We start from the raw sequence: 18,813 nt of genomic DNA on the forward strand, positions 1-18,813 counted from the left end.
AATTAACAGTGAATTATATATCGACTTAATTTAGAAACTATTAATATTTTATCTATGAAACATATTAGAAAATTTACCAATTCATCTGGAAGAGTCGGGTGATGATTTTAAAATTTCCTCTAAAAAAATTAATACCTAAAATACTGATAAATTTTTATATTTAAAATATTAATTTGATGATGGTATATCGGATTCATTTACTACATATTAAAAATTTAAAATATTATCTAATATATTTATATATAAAAAATTAATTTGATGATAATGTATAAGATCAAATCGTCAAGTGTTTATGATTCAAAATCTCATCAAATAAATAAAAATAAGATTGAAGATATGAGGTAGTCTAATCATTATAGTGCAATTGATAATAAGCGTATAATTGTAAATATATACTAAGGGTTAAATACGAAAACCATTAATGTTGGAGGGGTATTATGTTAATTTGCCTTTTCTTTTACAGGAAACCGCGAGCTGGAAACGAAGCACTCCGAGAAGAGGCGGCAGCAGCAGAAGGCGAGGAAGAAAACAACACGTTGAAGAAGAAGAAGAAGAAGGTAAAGCACAGTCGTGATTGAAACGAAACAAGAAGAACCAGAGAGAGAGAGTTGGATGGATTCGACGTCGCGATCATACGGCCGCACCCCCACAAACCTCCCTTCCTTTTACCTAATCTATCTTCGTTGACGTTCCCGATTGGTACGCGCGTCGGGGCGGAGGGGTCGGTGCGCTATCCGGCATGGTGGATTCCTCCGCCTAGGGGAATTGATCCCACCCCCACTCTTCCACTCGGGAGGGTATTCCTTTCCCTCCTCCTTTTGTCTTTTCTTTTCCTTTTTCCCGGTTTTGTACCCTTGACTCTTGTTGCGTCTGGTTGGTGCCTTTCTGGCTTCTTAATTTGCAGGGCTGATCTCTTTTCTTGTGTTTTTTATTCTTGACGCGCCGGTCGCTGATCTCCGAAGAGGGATTGGGGCGGACGAGCTGAAACGAGGTGGGTTCTGCCGTCTTCTTTGCTCCCTTTTTGGATTTATCTTGTGATTCGATGGGTTTCTTTGAGTTCTTGGCTGAAATTGATAAAAGCTAGTTCATTTCTACCAGGTGCCTTGATATTTGATTGTATTGGTGCTTCATTTTGGGCCACAATCCCTTTGAAAAAGGAAGAGCGTAGGATAGGTTATTGTGTGAGGGATTTTAAATTGAATTAGACATAACCCTTGATTTTTGATTGTATTGGTGCTTCATTTTGGGCCACAATCCCTTGGAAAAAGGAAGAGCGTAGGATAGGTTATTGTGTGAGGGATTTTAAATTGAATTAGACATAACAAGGAATATGCAGACGAAAAAAGAATCCTTAGTTTCAGACTAGACTGCATGACTGCTTATATTGTGTGAGAGATTTTAAATTGAATTAGACATATCAAGGAATATGCAGAGGAAAGAATAATCCTTAGTTCCAGACTATACTGTATGGCGGCTTATAAATTTGGAAGAAATAAAGGTAGGATTTTGAATTATTCAAATCTCAGTAATGGTAAGCTCGTGCACTGAGTACGCCCGCTTGGTAATTTGCCTGGAGACAGTTCTATCAATGAAGCAATTTGTGTTCATTTTCCTACTTGTTCTTGTGGTTGCTGATCAAGTCAGTAACTAGAATCTTGCAAGAGTAACGTCTATGGTTAATGACAGAAGGGCCTGAATGACCCTTTTTTGTCTATTTCAAGATGAAGAATTTTAGAGCCTTAATTGTGTCCGACCTCTTGAAAGTGTGATTCTTTAATATATGTTATTAATTTTTCTGTGTAACGTGTAATACATCTCAAGTTCTTTAACTGGACAACTTATTTAGTATAGGATGCTTTCGTTCTTGACACTAGTTAGCAGAAACTAAGCTGAATGATGCCCTATGAAATGCAGGACACATTACAGCAACTAATAAAAACTCATAATTGCATATCAACGATGCATTTTTTTCTTTTTTTTGGCCAGACAAGGACATGGAACAAGAAAACTAAGGGTCATAATTGTCTTGGGACATATTCGGAGGTCAGCTTGTCATATGAACTCTTTTTGTAAGCACCAAATATTTTTAATAGTATCATGCCTTGATAGTGTAGTAATCTGGAACTTCTGGATTTATTTATTGAAACTAGATGCAGTGTTTTATTTATAGACATCACACCAGCAAAAGCTAAACTGAAGTATACAAGTAACCTTAGATTTACTGTTGTATCATCTTTCTCAAACTAAGCTCATCTTTCTCAAAGAATAAGTTATATAAAATGCAGTATGCATTTTTATAAAATAACAAAAATAGGTAGTCCCACCACTTTGGAATCTGGAGAAGGTCAAATACCCAATGCCTTGCCCAGCTTTAATTTATGTATAGCATAAACTTAGTTTTGCCTTACTCCACCAAATTGGTTGGAGTTTAACGTTTCTATCTACTGAAAATCACTCTGAAATTCAAATTTTCAAAAAGTTAAATCAAGGTGAGATTATTTGGAAACATTGACAAGAACTATTTTCTTTCTGTACTTATCTGTGTAAGGTTGACTAATTCCATAGGTGTAAGGATCAAAGAAACACATGGTAGTGACACAGTCAGACTCTAAATCTTGACCTTGTAGTTTTCTTCTTTCTAGAACTTATGCTATGATTATCATAAGATAGTTGTACATTTTATGGTTAGATGCTTTTCTCCTGTAATGTCTTGTTTAATTTGATAATTCTCAATGTTGCAGTTACTCATCTGTGGATCTGTTAGCTTGTGACTTTTATATGTCTTGGCAGTAGAAGAGGAGCTCATATCTACTCTCACATTCATATGAACATTTCTTTGGAATCTATTGCAGGTGCAAGTATGAGCTATGAGCATGGTGAAAGGTGAGCATTTTTCACTTCTTTTTATCAACTTTTATATTCTGTTACTTTTATATTCTTTTTGTCAATCATCATATGAAGTTAGATTTATACGCTTTAAATCTGCTTTTTTTCTGTTGAGGTCCTAACTATACCTGTTTTGCTAGTCATGCTGAGAAGGTTCTCTCAAACGGAGATGTCTATGTTGGAGATTTTAATGGTTTGCTTCCTCATGGAATGGGGAGATATACATGGTTGAATGGAACTATCTATGATGGTCAATGGGAGAAAAACAAAATTACTGGCAGAGGAAAGATACTCTGGCCATCAGGAGCTGCATATGAAGGTGAAATTAGTGGAGGTTTCCTCCATGGATCTGGTAGTCTTTTTGGATTTGATGGATCAATTTATAAAGGTTCATGGATGATGAACAGACAACATGGAAAGGGAATCAAAACTTACTCTAATTTAGATGAATATGATGGTTTCTGGAGGGAAGGGTTGCAAGAAGGTTTCGGCACACACAAATGGAGTAATGGAAACACTTATAGTGGCAATTGGAAGGCTGGGAAGATGAGTGGTAAAGGGGTCATGAAGTGGTCAAATGGTGATCTCTTTGATGGTGATTGGTTAGATGGATTAGAAAATGGATCTGGCTATTATAAATATGCTGATGGGTCACTTTATGTTGGAATCTGGAGCAGAGGGCTAAAAGATGGACATGGAACCTTTTTTCCAACTGGAAGCAGAACACCTTGTCAACTTACTTATTCTAAATCTATTGTGTGTGGTAATAAAGTGCAAAGTCTTGGTCCTGCTTCAATTTTTAGTAATGAAAGACCCGTGAGTAAAATGTTGTCTAAAAGAAGCACAGTCAATAGATGGAGCATGAATGGTTGTCTCCGAAGTACTAAACGGATATCACATAGGCCGTCTTCCCTTGATGGCATCTGGAATGTTAATGATGCTTGTGTTAGCAGTTCATCGGAGAACACATCTCATACATTATGTTCAACTGATGAAAGTCAACTTGAGCTCCTAGATGACAGAATTTTAGTTTACGATAGAGAGTACATGCAAGGAGTTTTAATAACAGAAAGAATGAGATATTGTGACTTTGGAAGACCACAAAGGGCTAAATGGCACTGCAAAATGAGCAAGCAACCAAAGAGACCTGGTGAAACTATTTACGGAGGTCACAGGAGCTACTATCTGATGCTAAACTTGCAACTTGGAATTAGGTAATATTTCTTAAGTTAATGCACCCAAGCAGGTTGTTACCACTTCATTATGTAGCTAATATGTTTTGCAGTTACAGTTTACATAACCATGTTGGAAACCTGTGTACCTTCTCTCAGCTTTTTGTTTAGACCTCACTTGTGCTCTCTACTTATCTCTTTATGTTATGAACTATTACAAAACCAATTTGTGCCCATATTTCACTGGATCATGAATGTAAGCAGGTTTTCATGTTGTAAAAAATGAGTAGATTTGAATTGAAAGTAAATTTTTTAAGTACCAACTTCGGAAGGAAATTTGAGCAAATTACATTTTACACCATTTAGCCACCTCAACCAAACTATGTTTTTTTCCCTCCCTTTTCTTGATGGCTTCCCGCCCATGAAAAGAAAGTAAAGCAAGATTACCCGAAAAAAAAACTCTGGATTGAACTTAAATGGAAAGTTTGCCTGAGACTAACTGGCTGACCAGATGAGTTTTAGTTAAGCCAAGAATGATAATATGTCCATTTAAATGCCAATAAATTTTCCTTCTTTTATCCTGATGATGTAAAGTTCTTAATGAAACAATGTTTAGAAGCTACTGTATCTACAAATTTATCCGTTCAGCATCCAATAATTAGCATCTCTTTTTGTTTAGTAATTATTTGCTTCCTGATCACAATATAAAGAAACTGGAGTTCTCATTTCAAAGTTGACAGGTACACGGTTGGGAAAATCACACCCGTGCCTATGCGTGAAGTCCGTTCTTCGGATTTTGGGCCTCGAGCTAGAATACAAATGTACTTCCCGAGCAGAGGCTCCCAATTTACACCTCCACACAACTCGGTGGGTTTCTTTTGGAAGGACTACTGTCCAATGGTTTTTAGGTAATTGGTCGACTTTCCAGTTCTTCCTTTTTGCAGGTTGACCCTCTTAAATAAATGTATTAGTGATGTAGCTATTAAAGCAGGTTAGATAATAATTCTTTATACTACCTTTCATCACCCTAGGATCAAATAACAAACAACTGTCTTGGAGTTGTTTGTTGATAACCATCAATCCATAAGAGAACAAAGAACTTGTGAAACCTTCAGAAAGTACAATTCATATTCTTCTAAAAGTTTTGTTCCTCTTTGGTTATAGAATCTCGAGTTGCAATCATAAGTAACTTAGCAAGCATGATGCCATTAATACTGGTCCATACAATGAGGATCTGGTGGCCTTGTGTAATCCTTTTCATTTAAAGTTTGTCACTCCCTGTCATATAATTTAGATTACAGATTGTATCTGTTGTTCTATTTACATGTGTAGGATTTTATGTTTCCTTCTTTTCAGTTGGGTGTTAAAAAATGGTGATTGCTAACAATATATGCTTGCAAATTTGCCGGTCCAATTCACATATCTTGGGTAAGTCTTTTCTATCATCTTGGAATCCACAAGCAAGCAGAATAACATTGATAAAATGTTACCTGATCATACTTTGATTAAGACAGTTGGCTTATCGAAAATTTATTAAAAGTATTATAATTTACTACTTCCTAAAAGTCAGTTTTAAATTTTGTGGTGAAGGAGCATGCCAGTGATGCTGTTTTGAACTTATGATATCTACGTCTAAATCCGATATATGATTCTAAATGTAAATCATTTCAATCAATTTTAAGTTATATTTTAAAATTACAAATCAATGTGTAACTTGTCAGTAGAGAAATCTCAATAAGAAAATAAGTACCGCATTTCTTGAGGCTATAGGTGATGGCTTGTTTTCATTCTTTTCATGAGAAACCTTCAATCACTTGTTTAATATCTTAAACAGGTTTGCTCTTTATGATAATACAGTCAACTTTGACAATTAAATGGTAACATGTTATTAGGAACCTTCGTGAAATGTTCAAGATAGATGCTGCTGACTATATGATGTCGGTATGTGGAGGTGACGGTCTCAAGGAGCTTTCTTCTCCAGGAAAAAGTGGCAGCATCTTTTATCTTTCACAAGATGAAAGATTTTTAATAAAGACCCTCAGAAAATATGAACTTAAGGTTTGATATGCATATTCCCACAGTCAAAACTAGATGTGTAATTTTTTGGCAAGGCATTTGCTTTTCCTCAGCCATTTTTTCGTTAAACATTTCTTCTTAGCCATCTTATATTAGTACATTACTCAGTCAAAATAGTGGCATAGAAAACAGTTTAGGTTGAAAATTGTCGATGTTTCGGATAGCAACTGAATTTGTATCAACACAGCATACAGATTATGATTGTGCAAATTTCTATTTCAGATTCTACTGAAGATGCTTCCCAACTATTATGGTCATGTTGGAGCTTATGAGAATACCCTGATAACAAAATTTTTTGGTCTTCATAGACTGACCATAAAAGGAAGGAAGGTATATATACCCTGAATTTCTAATGCATTTCTGGATTGCAAATGATTTTGCTGCCATCTAATATTTTGCTTTTGCAGGTTCGCTTTGTTGTTATGGGGAATATGTTCCGCACAGAACTGCGAATTCACCGTCGGTATGACTTGAAGGGTTCATCTCATGGGAGATCTACAAGCAAGCATAATATTAATGAGAACACAACATTGAAAGATCTTGACCTCTCATATGTCTTCAATTTAGAGAAATCATGGCGTGAGTCGCTTTTTAGGTTAGCTGCTTCTGATCCATTGGGTCTTCAGGATGCTAAAGCTATAATCATTTTTTTTTTCTTTGATGAAAAGGATAGGCAACAACCCATCCAATTTCATTAAAGCAATGGAATGCAAAAAATAAAGGAAACAAGAATGGTGGGCCTAATCTTGAACACAAAACAAAAGACAGGAAGAAGCTTTATCAAATTCCATGGAAAGAAGAGACCTGAAAAGAAAAATAAAAGAAGCTCTTCATATATTTCTTGGCATGGTTTAAAATATCAGGTACTACACCTTTTATGGTCCAGCCTGGTTCATACCGATGTACTAACACACGATATGCTTGTACGTACTATTGTACCATTAAGGAGGGAAGAAGACGAGGAGGTGGAGCATAGGAGGGGAGAGAGATGGAAAGTAGAGGAGGAAAAGGAGGACGAGTACCTGGGCTAGTGTTGGTGGGCCGGTGGGCATCAAGAAGGGATCACGAGGGGTCGAGCATGATAGAGAGGATTTTAGCCCTATATTAAAAAAAAGAGAGAGAATAAAGGATGAACAGAACCACCTGAAAAGGGTCAGTCTATATGCTGGTTTTCTGTCAAACTGGTAAATATTACACTGTATGAACCGGTTCAGGCAGGATATAGAACCATGCTTCCTGGCAATATTGACTCTCCAAGAATGGAACCACCATGGGAGTTCTTAAGAAGGTCATTTGCACTATTGTTAAAATTGTTGATAATCTCGCTTTATCCTTGGCCCTCCAAAGTTTATATAATATAAAATAGCAGAGCCATCTCACACCTTCGACCATAAATCTAGAACAAATTCATTTCTCCAAGCATCTCAAAGATCCTCCAAAAAAGTAGGGATTTGTCTAATCCCCAAAAGCCTGCAATGAGAGCCCACACATCAATAGGCCTTCACAGTAGAACAAATTATGATTGATATTCTCACAATGAAAATTGCATCACATAATGTAAATTGTAAATTGTAGGTACTATTTTATCTACCTGCTCACATGCTAGAGATACTCGTCAACCACTTGAGTTTTTTATTTTCTTTTTTCCGCAGACAAATCTCTCTAGATTGCAAGTTCCTAGAATCACAATCTATAATTGATTATAGCATGTTGTTGGGACTGCATTTTAGAGCTCCTGAACATCTGAAGGCTTATTCAAAATCTCAGAATTTACTGAAGCATAGTGCAAATTCAGCAGATGATAACGGTAGGTATCTTCTCCAGTTCTGGTATCTAACTAAGCTAAATACATAAACTTCTGTTTATGTTCATGTATCTGCCATCTGCATTTTAATGAACATCTTATGCTTTGACAAATCAGTATCTTTTGACAAATTAGCATCTTTTATACAGCTTCTACAGCTTACCTGATTATCAATTTTAATTATATTGTCTATGTTCTAAACTTCTAATTGTATATAATATTCCCTTTTTTCTGTAATTTAATCAATAGGCATTCTTTATATTATAATTGATATATATGTTCTGAGCAAGTTAATTATATTAGCAACCTCTAAAATTTAGCTAATCCTTTAGAAAGATGCATAGTAAAATGTGAGGTAAGTTCTTATTGACATACATTTCATCTCAAAGTTTTTTTAACCTTGTATAAAGCAACCTGGTTCTGTCTATAGACATGCTCCTTTTTTTCACAAAAAAGAGAAACTATATTACTTAGAAACACTCAAGAAAAACAGGTTGCTTTTGTCAAAATTTAAGAGAAAAAAATTGTGAAATGCAATGCTTTCTAGCATAGCTCACCAGCCAATTAGTGCTCCTATTACCTTTCTTGAAGACATGGGTAATCTAAACTTATCAAAATCACAAAAAAACCAATGGTGTCTCTAACATTGTTGAGATTTGAGAATAACCCAAGGGAGGATCGCTTGGTCATTCAGGCAATCAGCCAAAACAGAAACATCAGATAGTGTAAATGTCAAACCCTTTCACGTGTGACCATCTGAACCTTTCTCTAATAGCTAAAATGTCGCAGTATAAACTTATTTGATTCTTGATGAACCAGTACCCCTTCATGTGTGGCCATCTAAACAAGTACCAGAATCACTATGAAGAATAGAGCGAGCACCCCTAGCTTGAAGCTATTGTTTCCCATGAGTCCTTTGTGCTAAGCTTCAAACCATCTTGGCTCCAATTTTCCCATCTTACCAATTTATGATAGATGATAATATTTCCCTTGGAATTAGGGATATCGGCATAATCAAGTGCTTAACTATGACTTTTTAAATCAGGGTCATCGTAATAGTTTCTTTTTTTTCTCATTAGAGCAAACATCAGTTCGTGGATTCCATAAATGCCACAGAGTATCGGCAATTAAGGTTCTTTATCTATTTGCATTTTGGCATCGGCCTTTGGATGTTGAGGAGGATGTTTTTTAAATATTGAGTGAAGTAATGTTGAATATATATGAATTGCAGAAACCAAATGAGCCAGTAAATAATCAAACACAGTTACTATGGAGATTTATGATGGCCACGTACTTGCATATGTTGTGCCTTAGTTTCTGCATACAGATTTATCTGCAACATCTAAGAATAGTTATAGTTTAATGGAGTCCATGATGGAAGATCTTGAGTATTCAGTGAAGAGAAGATATTTCTCTATAAGCAGTTCAGGTTAAGCTTTATAATTTAATTAGTCAAAAGCTCCATGAGTTCCAGCTTGCTTGTTCTTTAGATTTTGCTAACTATATATTGACACATTCTGTCTTCCAGCTGATATTCAATTACGTGATGAAGTCAAAACTCCACCAAAGGGTTTACGCTTGGTCGCTCATGAACCAAGTTCTGTCAGTAGCCTGCCAGGTTCACACATACGAGGCAGCACCTTAAGAGCATCTGCAGCGGACAATAAGGAAGTTGATCTTCTTTTGCCTGGTACAGGAAGGTACTGTTTCTATAATCCTTTCCATAGCATCTTGCAAGGAACATAGTTGGCAATTTTGTTGATAATAATTCCCATTTTGACACAATTTATTGTTTATTTAGTAGTCAACATAGTACTAAAGTAAAATAATTATATAGTATTGTTCACATAAAACCTTGGATCAGGTGCTTCTCTTCTCACAGTTGCCTGAAAATTGCTTTTTGTGATTTGATTGGTGGTAGTCATGGTCCGATCTTTTTCCTTCTAATATTAAAGGGTCTTAGGGCCACGTGCTGTAGTTACATATCTAATCTGCCCACTATTCTGTACAACAGAAGGATGAAAATTTCTTTTGGGGTCTCGAGTAATATTCATTAATGTTTTTAATTTGAAGGCTTAATATTTTCTTGCTTACTAATATGCATTATTCTAAGTGGAAGTATAATCTGAAAAGATGTGCAAACTTATGCTGTGAAGTCACTTGTCCTAAAACGTATGAAAGATGATGGATTTGTGATGGTATTCATAGAAAGTGAAACTCTTAAATCAGGGTTTTTGACAGCAATACAGGGAGCACAATCACTCTATCTGACAGAAATTTAGATAACGTTCCAGGGTTGTTAAGTAGTTTATCATTCAAGACACCAGCTTCTTTTTTATTTGTCAAGGAAAAAAAATCCTCTTTGGTACTGTCAAGTTGAAAATGCTGTGTTCTCATGGACTTTGCAACCCATGTGCTGCCTCCTATTGTACAAATCAGCCTATACACCATGTAGTCGGTTGAGGTAATTCTACAACATACTTCTAAAACCTAGGCAGTGATGTAGCGGAACATAGGTGCCCAAGAAACTACAAACTTCTAAAACCTAGGCAATGATGTAGCCAAACAAAAGAGCCCAAGAAGCCTGAAGCATTTTACACAGATTTTAAGGAAACCATATGTGGACTTGAATGCTGAAAAATAATGATCTTCTTCTCCACTAAAAAGGTGAGATGAGTTTACATATTGCTAATCTTGCTGATGTTTGCTGCCTTTAGACATTATAAAAGAGCTTATGGTTAAAATTACGCCAAAGAATTTGTTTGAACTATTCCATTTGATTCCCTGCTCCCACCGCCATGCATGAAAATATGATTGTCTTAAATTAACAATGTTTTGATTTTGTTCTGTTTTGCATTGATAATCCCAAATCTACTACTATATTTTATTGTTGAAACCTAATTGTCCTGTGACCATGTCAGAAGTTGATTGACTTGAAACCGCATCAAATGAGATGATTATTGACCAAGCTTTCGTACCAGTCATTTCTTCATTAGACTGTTCAAACATGCTGTGATAACCATGGTTTTTGGACTCTACCATCCCTAAAGATAACGGGGTTGCCGTGAATCTTGTGGAGGCTTGTGCAGAGTTAGTTAAATTAACTTCACGTACAATACCCTTGCTAACAGTCTCTGTTAATTGTTTAGCATGTGGTTAGAACTTCCCTTGAAGCCTTTTGGCCGTCAAAAATTTTCATTCTGTTCAGATTGTCTCGAGTTTGAGAAACTTTTAGATTTTTCTAGTCATCAACAACTCCTGTGTTGATGTCCAATTATAAGCCTGCCTATAGTTTTGGAAAGAACTGCAAGAAAAACAATCTCGTAGAATGTCCGTAACATTATATATTTTGCCATCATTAAGATCTATAAAAAACATATATTTAGTCAAGTTAAGAGTATTTAAATATTTATTTATAATTTCTATTAAAGCCCGTCTTTGTAGGTCTTCATCTAACTCCTCAGACCATCAATAGTAATCATTTCAACTCTTCTAATTACCACAACACCGTCAATGTTAGTCTCAAGCCTAGATGAAAAAAAGGTTGAGTGTTGTGTTAGGCCATCGACAATCAGCATAAAACTATGCCAGATTTCATGAATATGAATCTTAACCATATCTCGTAGAATGTTCATATTTAGGTTTAAATTTTGTTTAACATTTGTGGGACTGAGTAATTTCAACACTGTAAACTTTTGGCTAAGACATCCAATAAAATTTTAAACAGGTTGCGTGTACAACTAGGGGTGAACATGCCAGCTGAAGCTAATTGGAAGCCTCTTCACAACAAAGGGCTACATTCAGCAGAATTTAATCCTGTTGAGGTCTATGATGTTGTTCTCTATTTTGGGATCATAGACATATTGCAGGAGTACAACATGACCAAGAAATTTGAACATTGCTGCAAATCACTCAAGTGCGACCCGCTATCGATCTCTGCTGTTGCACCAAAGATGTATTCAAAACGATTTGTTGAGTTCCTGGAGAAAGTTTTCCCGGATTAGATTTGCAGCGGAGGAAAACCTTCTATCCGGTTGACAATCTTTCTCAAAAGTTGTGTAGCATCCTGCAATCTGTCAGTTGGTGGAAGAAGCTTGGTAAATGATTGTATCTATTCCTATTTGTTGTATGCAAATGACAGAATAATTCCATAGTTCAAATAATATGTTCTCAGGTGGTTCATTCCACCGGTATGAAGTTGTTCATGGAAAATTAACAGACCGTACGTCCTAACCAGCCTTAAAGAGGAGTTTTGCGAACATGTTCGAGAAAATTATTTTACAGGTTGAATGACAAATTATCATCATGCAAATGGCAAATTATCATCATGCAAAGCAAATGGCAAATTATCATCATGCAAATGGAGGAAGGTTTCTACCAGGTGGGATGACAGATTTGGTGATCCTCATCCATGTTGCCTGAGCCAGTGAGGGTTTGATCATGGCCGATGATGGTTACAACCAAGATATGTAATAATGTACCGTATTTTCGAGGTTGACTCGGTATGATACGATAGTATCGAGTAGTATACCAAGACATATCGAGTGGTACCTCAGGACTTATCGAGCAATTTTAAATATTTCTTCCTCTTACTGTAGCACAGTCCGTCCGATAGCGGACGGTTCGCGTACCGGTATACCGTCGAATTGGTATGTATCATCCGTACCGAACGATACCATTCGAAATTACATATACGATGATTGCAACAATATATGATAACATTGCATGATATATATTCTAATTATACAAACAAGTTTTTATGTTCCAATTATATATATACTGTCAATGATAAAATGCATGTATGTAAAAAAAGCCAAAGTCCATATCCTATGGAGCTCACGGTAAACAAGTCTGTATGTTCCAATTATATACTGTCAATGATAAAATGCATGCATGTAAAAGAGCCAAAGTCCATAAGCTATGGAGCTCACAGTGTAGAAAAAGTATGTTCCAGCCATTGGATCTTCGTATCAGAACACATTACATGCTTCACCAAGGCACACTGCAGAAGACTGTCAAGTAGTAGATTGAGCTCAGAATGAAAGATAGAGCATCGATCATTAAAAAAGAATATTCTAGAACAAACAATTTGCTGAAAGGTTAATGTTGGATACAAGCCACACTATTCAACCAATGAATTGTTGTATAGTGTAGTAATGTTACAAATTCCTGCCATGAAAAGTAGTAAGTGAGAATTATTTGAATCTTTAATTTCAAGGAGTAATTCTTGTGTTCCATGTAAAAGACTTGGTGCTTTTGTATTCTATGCAACCCTGATCCAGTCGATCCAGATCACTTCCTTTCACAAGGAATTTGAAATATTGAAGAGGGAGGGTACATGACTTTTTTCCGAACCTGATGAGTTAGTTTTGGGCATTTGACAAGAATTAAAATCTTCTATGTGTCGTAAACTTGTTCGAGATTTGATTTCCAGGAATGGCAGTTTGAATCCTTCACATCCATCAATTACCTTAAGCCACCGGAATTATGTCCTGATATGACCATTTACATCTTCCACAATTGTATCCACAGGATTCTGCTTGGCCCAGACAGATGCATCTAGATATCCGAGCTCGTATAGCTCATCCAGGATGTGATCATCTGCAGGTTCCAGGGCCCAATTGAAAAGCTGAAATTGACACAATGCATCATGATGCACATCGCTCCCTATAAAATCCAGTGAATGAAAAAAAAATGGTGCATGCTCCTAAGTAATCACAAGTACCTGTCGCGGAGTAGCTCTGTTTTCTGGATTGCAATCTGGGCTAATTCCAGTCCCTTTCAGTCCCAATCGACTGGCAGGGAAAGCACATACACGAACCTGCAATTAAACAACAAGGATCATCTCAAGCATTTTGATTATGTCCAGCCATCCACGATAACCAGATGGTACAAGTTAACACTTCAATGCTCCGAAGAAAAGGGTAGTAAAGTGATATTTCGGATGAAAAAGATGGAACATATTTAATTGGACTATAAAATATCGATAATATCGTATCAGAGTGAAAAAACTCATGACAGCAACTCATGAACCCCAAGTTGCTGCAGAGTTACATCCAGGTCAGGATTAAATTCATATATGTAACAGCTACAACTATCAAACAGACTGGCAAGTAAATCTAAGTCAGCCCAACGCAGTGTCCATTAACATTGAAGTGGAACCAAAGGTGAAGTACCATAGATTTTACAGTCTGGTGAGAATTTTGTAAAATGATTGAAGAGGTAGTCCATCACTATTTGAAATAGGATAGCACTAAGGATTATAATAGAAAATTGTTAGGTGTGCTATCAGAGGCACCATCATATCCTTCTTACTTGGGACTTAAAGTTAGAACAGTACCGACCTTTCTTATAGCACATGTTCAAGGGTTGGAACTTCACATGTCCGATTAAGAATAGAAGTGGCAACTTGATTACCATTGCTGTTTGGAAGATATTTAAAATGAGAGAGAGAGAGAGAGAGAGAGAGAGAGAGAGAGAGAGAGAAATGAATATGCCATCCGGCATACATATGCATCTTCACTGGGAACATTCAGAAGATCTTTATAGGCACCACCATTGATTTTTTTTGCAGTCAGCAGAAACCAACAAAAACATGAGTCCAACTACCCTGAAAAATTCCAACAAAACATACTTCAACATATTATGGAATATAGTCTAAAATTACTTACCGTATTTGGAGCAGAAGTTGGCGGTATAAACAATGTCAAACCCCCATCAATGCATAATCGATTACGGTATATAGTGGCTGGCCGAGGAGCTAGATAGCTGGACCAGAAATGAAGTCATTCTTTAATTGATATCAAAGTTCTTGCAAAAAAGAAAGGAAAAGAAACTAAACTAACATACCCTGGAATAAAGGAAGACGTAAAAACTGCATTTATTAAATCTTCCTTGGAGTCAAATTGGTCCACGAGTAATCCCTTTGGCCTCCACAATAATTGAGTGATAGCAACTGCTTGAAAAGAAAATTTGTAAACTCCAGCAACATTACTTTAAGTTATCATTGAGATCAACAATACAAGTATGGTATCAGTTAAATAATAATGACTTTTCATACAATATTCAAAATCTTGAATGTGGTTCCTAAGCTATGTAATTCTAACAGGTTTATAAAGCCATAAAAAAATGGTTGATGAAATAACTAGTTTTGTACCAGTATGGCAGGATCCATTATCGTCGATGAATCCAGAAAAAGGAGTGAGAAGCCCATGAGAGTATGAATACCATATAAAGGCTAAAGATTGTAATGTCATTCAAATTCAACATCAGCACTCCTTTATCACAGTAAGCTTACCACGAATTCTTCCACTGGATCTAGTGTGCACATCATCTGGAAGAAAATCATTCAGAACATCCCTAAGTACTGCCTGAACAAAATAACATATAAAAGCTAATTAAAATAGAGTTTCAATTTTTAACAAAGATAGCATGCAATGATTAAAGTATTCTATATATCTTTTGGGTGTGCTTCCAATTTCTTAAAAAAATAAACATCATAATAAAGTAATATAATAATAATAAAGAGAACAATGAAGTAACTAAAGGCACAAGGGTACTTTTATAAGTATTTCTGCACTTAGTTTATGCATCACACAAGGACCAAATGAAGAAAAGAAGACTAATTTGATTCAGTCTAACTGTGACCTTCCAAAATACAAATAAAAAATCAGTGCTAGTATATAAAAGTACCCCAAGCCGAAATGCAGTGCCTTTAAGTCGGCAATCTTCAGCCAGAATCTTGGTTGCCATCAGAGCTTCTTGCATGGTTTTACCAGAAGCAATTACGACACAGACTACGGCACCAGCTGAAGAGCCAGCAAGTGGTGTGGTTTCCTGAATCAATGAAATGATTTAACTCATTATGAGATCTACAATGTAGACACACAAATAAAGTCTAAACATGATTAATTAACATACTGAGACATAGCTGCCATCCAATCCACACCCATATGACAGCCATGTATACAAACATACATTAGAATGCCATGCCAAAAGGCAATTTGGTGGAAACACTAATAAAGTTCAAGGTGGATTGAAGTCAATCATAGAAAAGTCTTACTTTGCATTATCTAACATGCATAGTAACTCTTTTCTAGTCTTGCAGTCCATGTAACTAGCAAAGTCACATGAAATGAAAAGCTGGAAGAATAGAATAAAAATGAAAAGCTGGACTAATGCCCACTGGGAGCATAGATACCAAAATAATATATATAAGTTCTTGTAAACATCTGCAATCAGATATCCTATTTTGCGTCTAAAATGTTGTAAATCAGGTCACTGACTTGGAAAGGACTATACCTCGTAGCTAAGACCTTAGAAAAAGGATGAACAAGTAACATTGTCTATACAAAAGAAGGATGGCCCTTTTGAGAAGAAGTTGAATGCTACCTACTCCTGATGCCGAACACCTAAAGCTTCAGCAAGCAAGGCAGAATGGAGAGTGAGAGATCAAGGCACCGAAAAAAATGAGAAAAATGGGGGTTTTACAGTCTTCTCATGTTATCAGGAAGAATCAAATCAAAAGTCATTGCTGACACATAGACAGAAAGAGGACCTTTTATCTTTACCAGAATTCACACATAAGTGGTAGGACTAACATACCGATGACATAAGAATAGACATTGCTATGCTAATAAATTACTGCCTAATCTCTCTCTCTTTCTCCGTGCATTGAAGAAATGAAGGACTTTCTCCAGGTGCAACAACCAATACCATAGCAAATAATCATTTTCATTATGCTTGCTGGGGTTGTAAACCTGTTACATAGAACTAGTGGGCTACCGCAATTGACTAAATATTCCCTCCTTAGCATAAGAACTATGTCAGAAATAAGCTTATAATACCTGCAGCGTATATATACACTTTCAATCATATGCAAAATGTTACAAGGACACTTAAATTTACATGCACTGGGAACTGCTGATTTGTTACTCAATTTTTGTATCTTTCTATCCCCCAATTCTACCTCAAGACTTAGGACATGATAAATTTGATCAATAGACATACATTCATGACCTACCTCATATGGGATACAGTAGCTCAAGATACAACACCTACGAAGGTTCTAAAGCCCCAAACTGGAGGCTAATAAAGGCCATTTTTCCTGTTTTCACCATTATTGGTTGGTCATTCACCTCCCTGTAGTCATTCATATTTTGACCAAAGATGGAGGTGTAACCTCTCGTCTGACCCAGCTGAGGAGGGAAAGGAATGTCATGTGGAAATGAAGGTAGCTCTTCTTCTTCTTCTTCCTCCTCCTCCATGCAGGTGTCTCTGCAACAGTCATTGTTGTTCTGAGCTACTTTTGGCCTTTGCAGCTTACTTTATCTTAAGAGAACTTTATTTCACAACAAGTGTTACCAAAGCCACAGTTTTCCTCTCGTTCAAAGGGTCCAAATAACACAAAGCCAAGCCACATTTTGGGGAAGGAGCTAGACGGATCCAAATTGAGGCCGATCCCAAGTTCTCATTCATATTTTGCATGGAAAGGTGTTGCTCTTTGTAGTGCTTTGTCTATAGTCAGAGATTCTATCTCTTTTAATGATGTTTGAAGAATATACTGTTGTACACGTATAAAGGAAGGGCAACAGGATTCCCAATTGTTTGGCAATCTATGGTAGAGCCTCTAAAGCAACTACTACCAGGAGACGGGACTGGCTATCAAACCGTTTCTGGGTGATCTGCTCCGACATCAGGAGGTGAATTTTGTACTCGTTTTGGCAAGTAGTAAAAAAGGAAACCAATTCCTTTCCCACAAAACAAGCAAGAGGTATAAACAAACTACCAACGTGCCATAAACTCCCAAATGAATTGCAAAAGAAAACTAAGTTTGATTCCCCAAAATGACACCTTTTCTTCCACAACACGAAATGCTAAAACAGGCAGGCATCTTTGGAACTAAAAGATGATTGAATCCTTTCTTCCACAACACGAAATGCTAAAACAGGCAGGCATCTTTGGAACTAAAAGATGATTGAATCCATAGTCAGAGGAACAAAGAATCACCTTAATGTACCCCTTCTCGAGAAGGAATTGAGCCACCCCGAGATGGTAGGGAAACAGTAAACCAGCCGCGGAGAAACTGAACCCTGGGCTCGTAACCTTCTTTCGCTCCTTCTCGGCCTCCACATCCTTCGACCTCTGCTCCCAGATCACATCTCCATCGACCGACTCCTCCACCACAGAGCCGTTCGAACCCCCTCTACCGTCAACATAGACCTCCGCGTCAGGGGGCACGGCGACGAAAGCTGAGCCCCTGCTTCTGACGAGCAACGATGCGAGGCCCAAGAAGAGCTCGCCGGTGGCCACGGCGAACGACTTCCTCTCGGGGGGCAGGGACGGGGGCAGCGGCGGCGGTGCCTCGGGTTTGCCACGGCGGCCTTCAGCCCGAGCGCGAAAGCTGAGGCGGGCGGGCGCCGATCGAGAGTGGAGAGGGTTGGAGATAGGGTTCGTAAGGAAGGAGCGGCCCCGACGGTGGCCGTCGGCCTGAGGGCGGATGCTGACGCGGAGCGGCGCCAATCGAGGGGTGGCGATGGAGTTGGTGAGGGAGGAGGGGAAAGGGGAGCAGGATTTGGGAAGGAGGGAGGAGAAGGCCATGAGGATGAGCAAGGCGAGGAGGCTTCAGCCTTCAAACAAGGCACCGCTCGCTCCACCTCCTCCCCGCCGCCTGGTATTTATATACGTACGGGGACACGGAGGAGTTGGGATCCTGTCCAAGTACCACTAATCCAATAATGTTGCAATACTACATCCTAGCCGTTCCGATCGCCAACCCTCTAACATCCAATCGTTCATTACGGGTCACATTAGTTCCCTGGGCGCTCAACTGGTGGGGCTCACCGTAATCGACCAATGACGTGAAAGAAATATTGG

At 37.5% G+C, this 18,813-nt stretch overlaps 2 protein-coding genes across 7 annotated transcripts; one reads left to right on the forward strand and one right to left on the reverse strand.

Moving 5' to 3' along the window:
- Nucleotides 1–450: 450 nt before the first annotated feature.
- On the forward strand, nucleotides 451–12,131 carry LOC135586810 (phosphatidylinositol 4-phosphate 5-kinase 1-like). 4 transcript variants are annotated; one of them, XM_065141815.1, is made up of 11 exons: nucleotides 451–797; nucleotides 905–991; nucleotides 2,742–2,883; nucleotides 3,027–4,100; nucleotides 4,799–4,966; nucleotides 5,951–6,116; nucleotides 6,357–6,464; nucleotides 6,542–6,729; nucleotides 7,787–7,941; nucleotides 9,467–9,638; nucleotides 11,666–12,131. In XM_065141815.1, the coding sequence occupies exons 3-11, from the start codon at nucleotides 2,825–2,827 to the stop codon at nucleotides 11,940–11,942; spliced, it is 2,367 nt and encodes a 788-aa protein (XP_064997887.1). In that variant the 5' UTR covers nucleotides 451–797; nucleotides 905–991; nucleotides 2,742–2,824; the 3' UTR covers nucleotides 11,943–12,131. The 4 variants fall into 4 exon arrangements, with proteins under 4 accessions (XP_064997887.1, XP_064997886.1, XP_064997888.1 ...); XM_065141814.1 differs by having other exon boundaries at nucleotides 475–797; nucleotides 2,853–2,883; XM_065141816.1 differs by having other exon boundaries at nucleotides 475–797; nucleotides 963–991; nucleotides 2,853–2,883.
- Nucleotides 12,132–12,965: 834 nt separating this feature from the next.
- On the reverse strand, nucleotides 12,966–18,597 carry LOC135632929 (uncharacterized). Of its 3 annotated transcripts, none has more exons than XM_065141818.1 (7): nucleotides 17,947–18,596; nucleotides 15,631–15,774; nucleotides 15,236–15,308; nucleotides 14,788–14,893; nucleotides 14,610–14,706; nucleotides 13,664–13,759; nucleotides 12,966–13,539 (listed from the first exon to the last, which is right to left on the reverse strand). In XM_065141818.1, the coding sequence occupies exons 1-7, from the start codon at nucleotides 18,535–18,537 to the stop codon at nucleotides 13,498–13,500; spliced, it is 1,149 nt and encodes a 382-aa protein (XP_064997890.1). In that variant the 5' UTR covers nucleotides 18,538–18,596; the 3' UTR covers nucleotides 12,966–13,497. The 3 variants fall into 3 exon arrangements, with proteins under 3 accessions (XP_064997890.1, XP_064997889.1, XP_064997891.1); XM_065141817.1 differs by having other exon boundaries at nucleotides 12,966–13,567; XM_065141819.1 differs by lacking the exon at nucleotides 15,631–15,774 and having other exon boundaries at nucleotides 12,966–13,567; nucleotides 17,947–18,597.
- Between the last annotated feature and the right edge of the window lie 216 nt (nucleotides 18,598–18,813).

The sequence above is a fragment of the Musa acuminata genome, chromosome BXJ3-3 (genome assembly GCF_036884655.1).
Source record: "Musa acuminata AAA Group cultivar baxijiao chromosome BXJ3-3, Cavendish_Baxijiao_AAA, whole genome shotgun sequence".
NCBI lineage: Eukaryota > Viridiplantae > Streptophyta > Magnoliopsida > Zingiberales > Musaceae > Musa > Musa acuminata.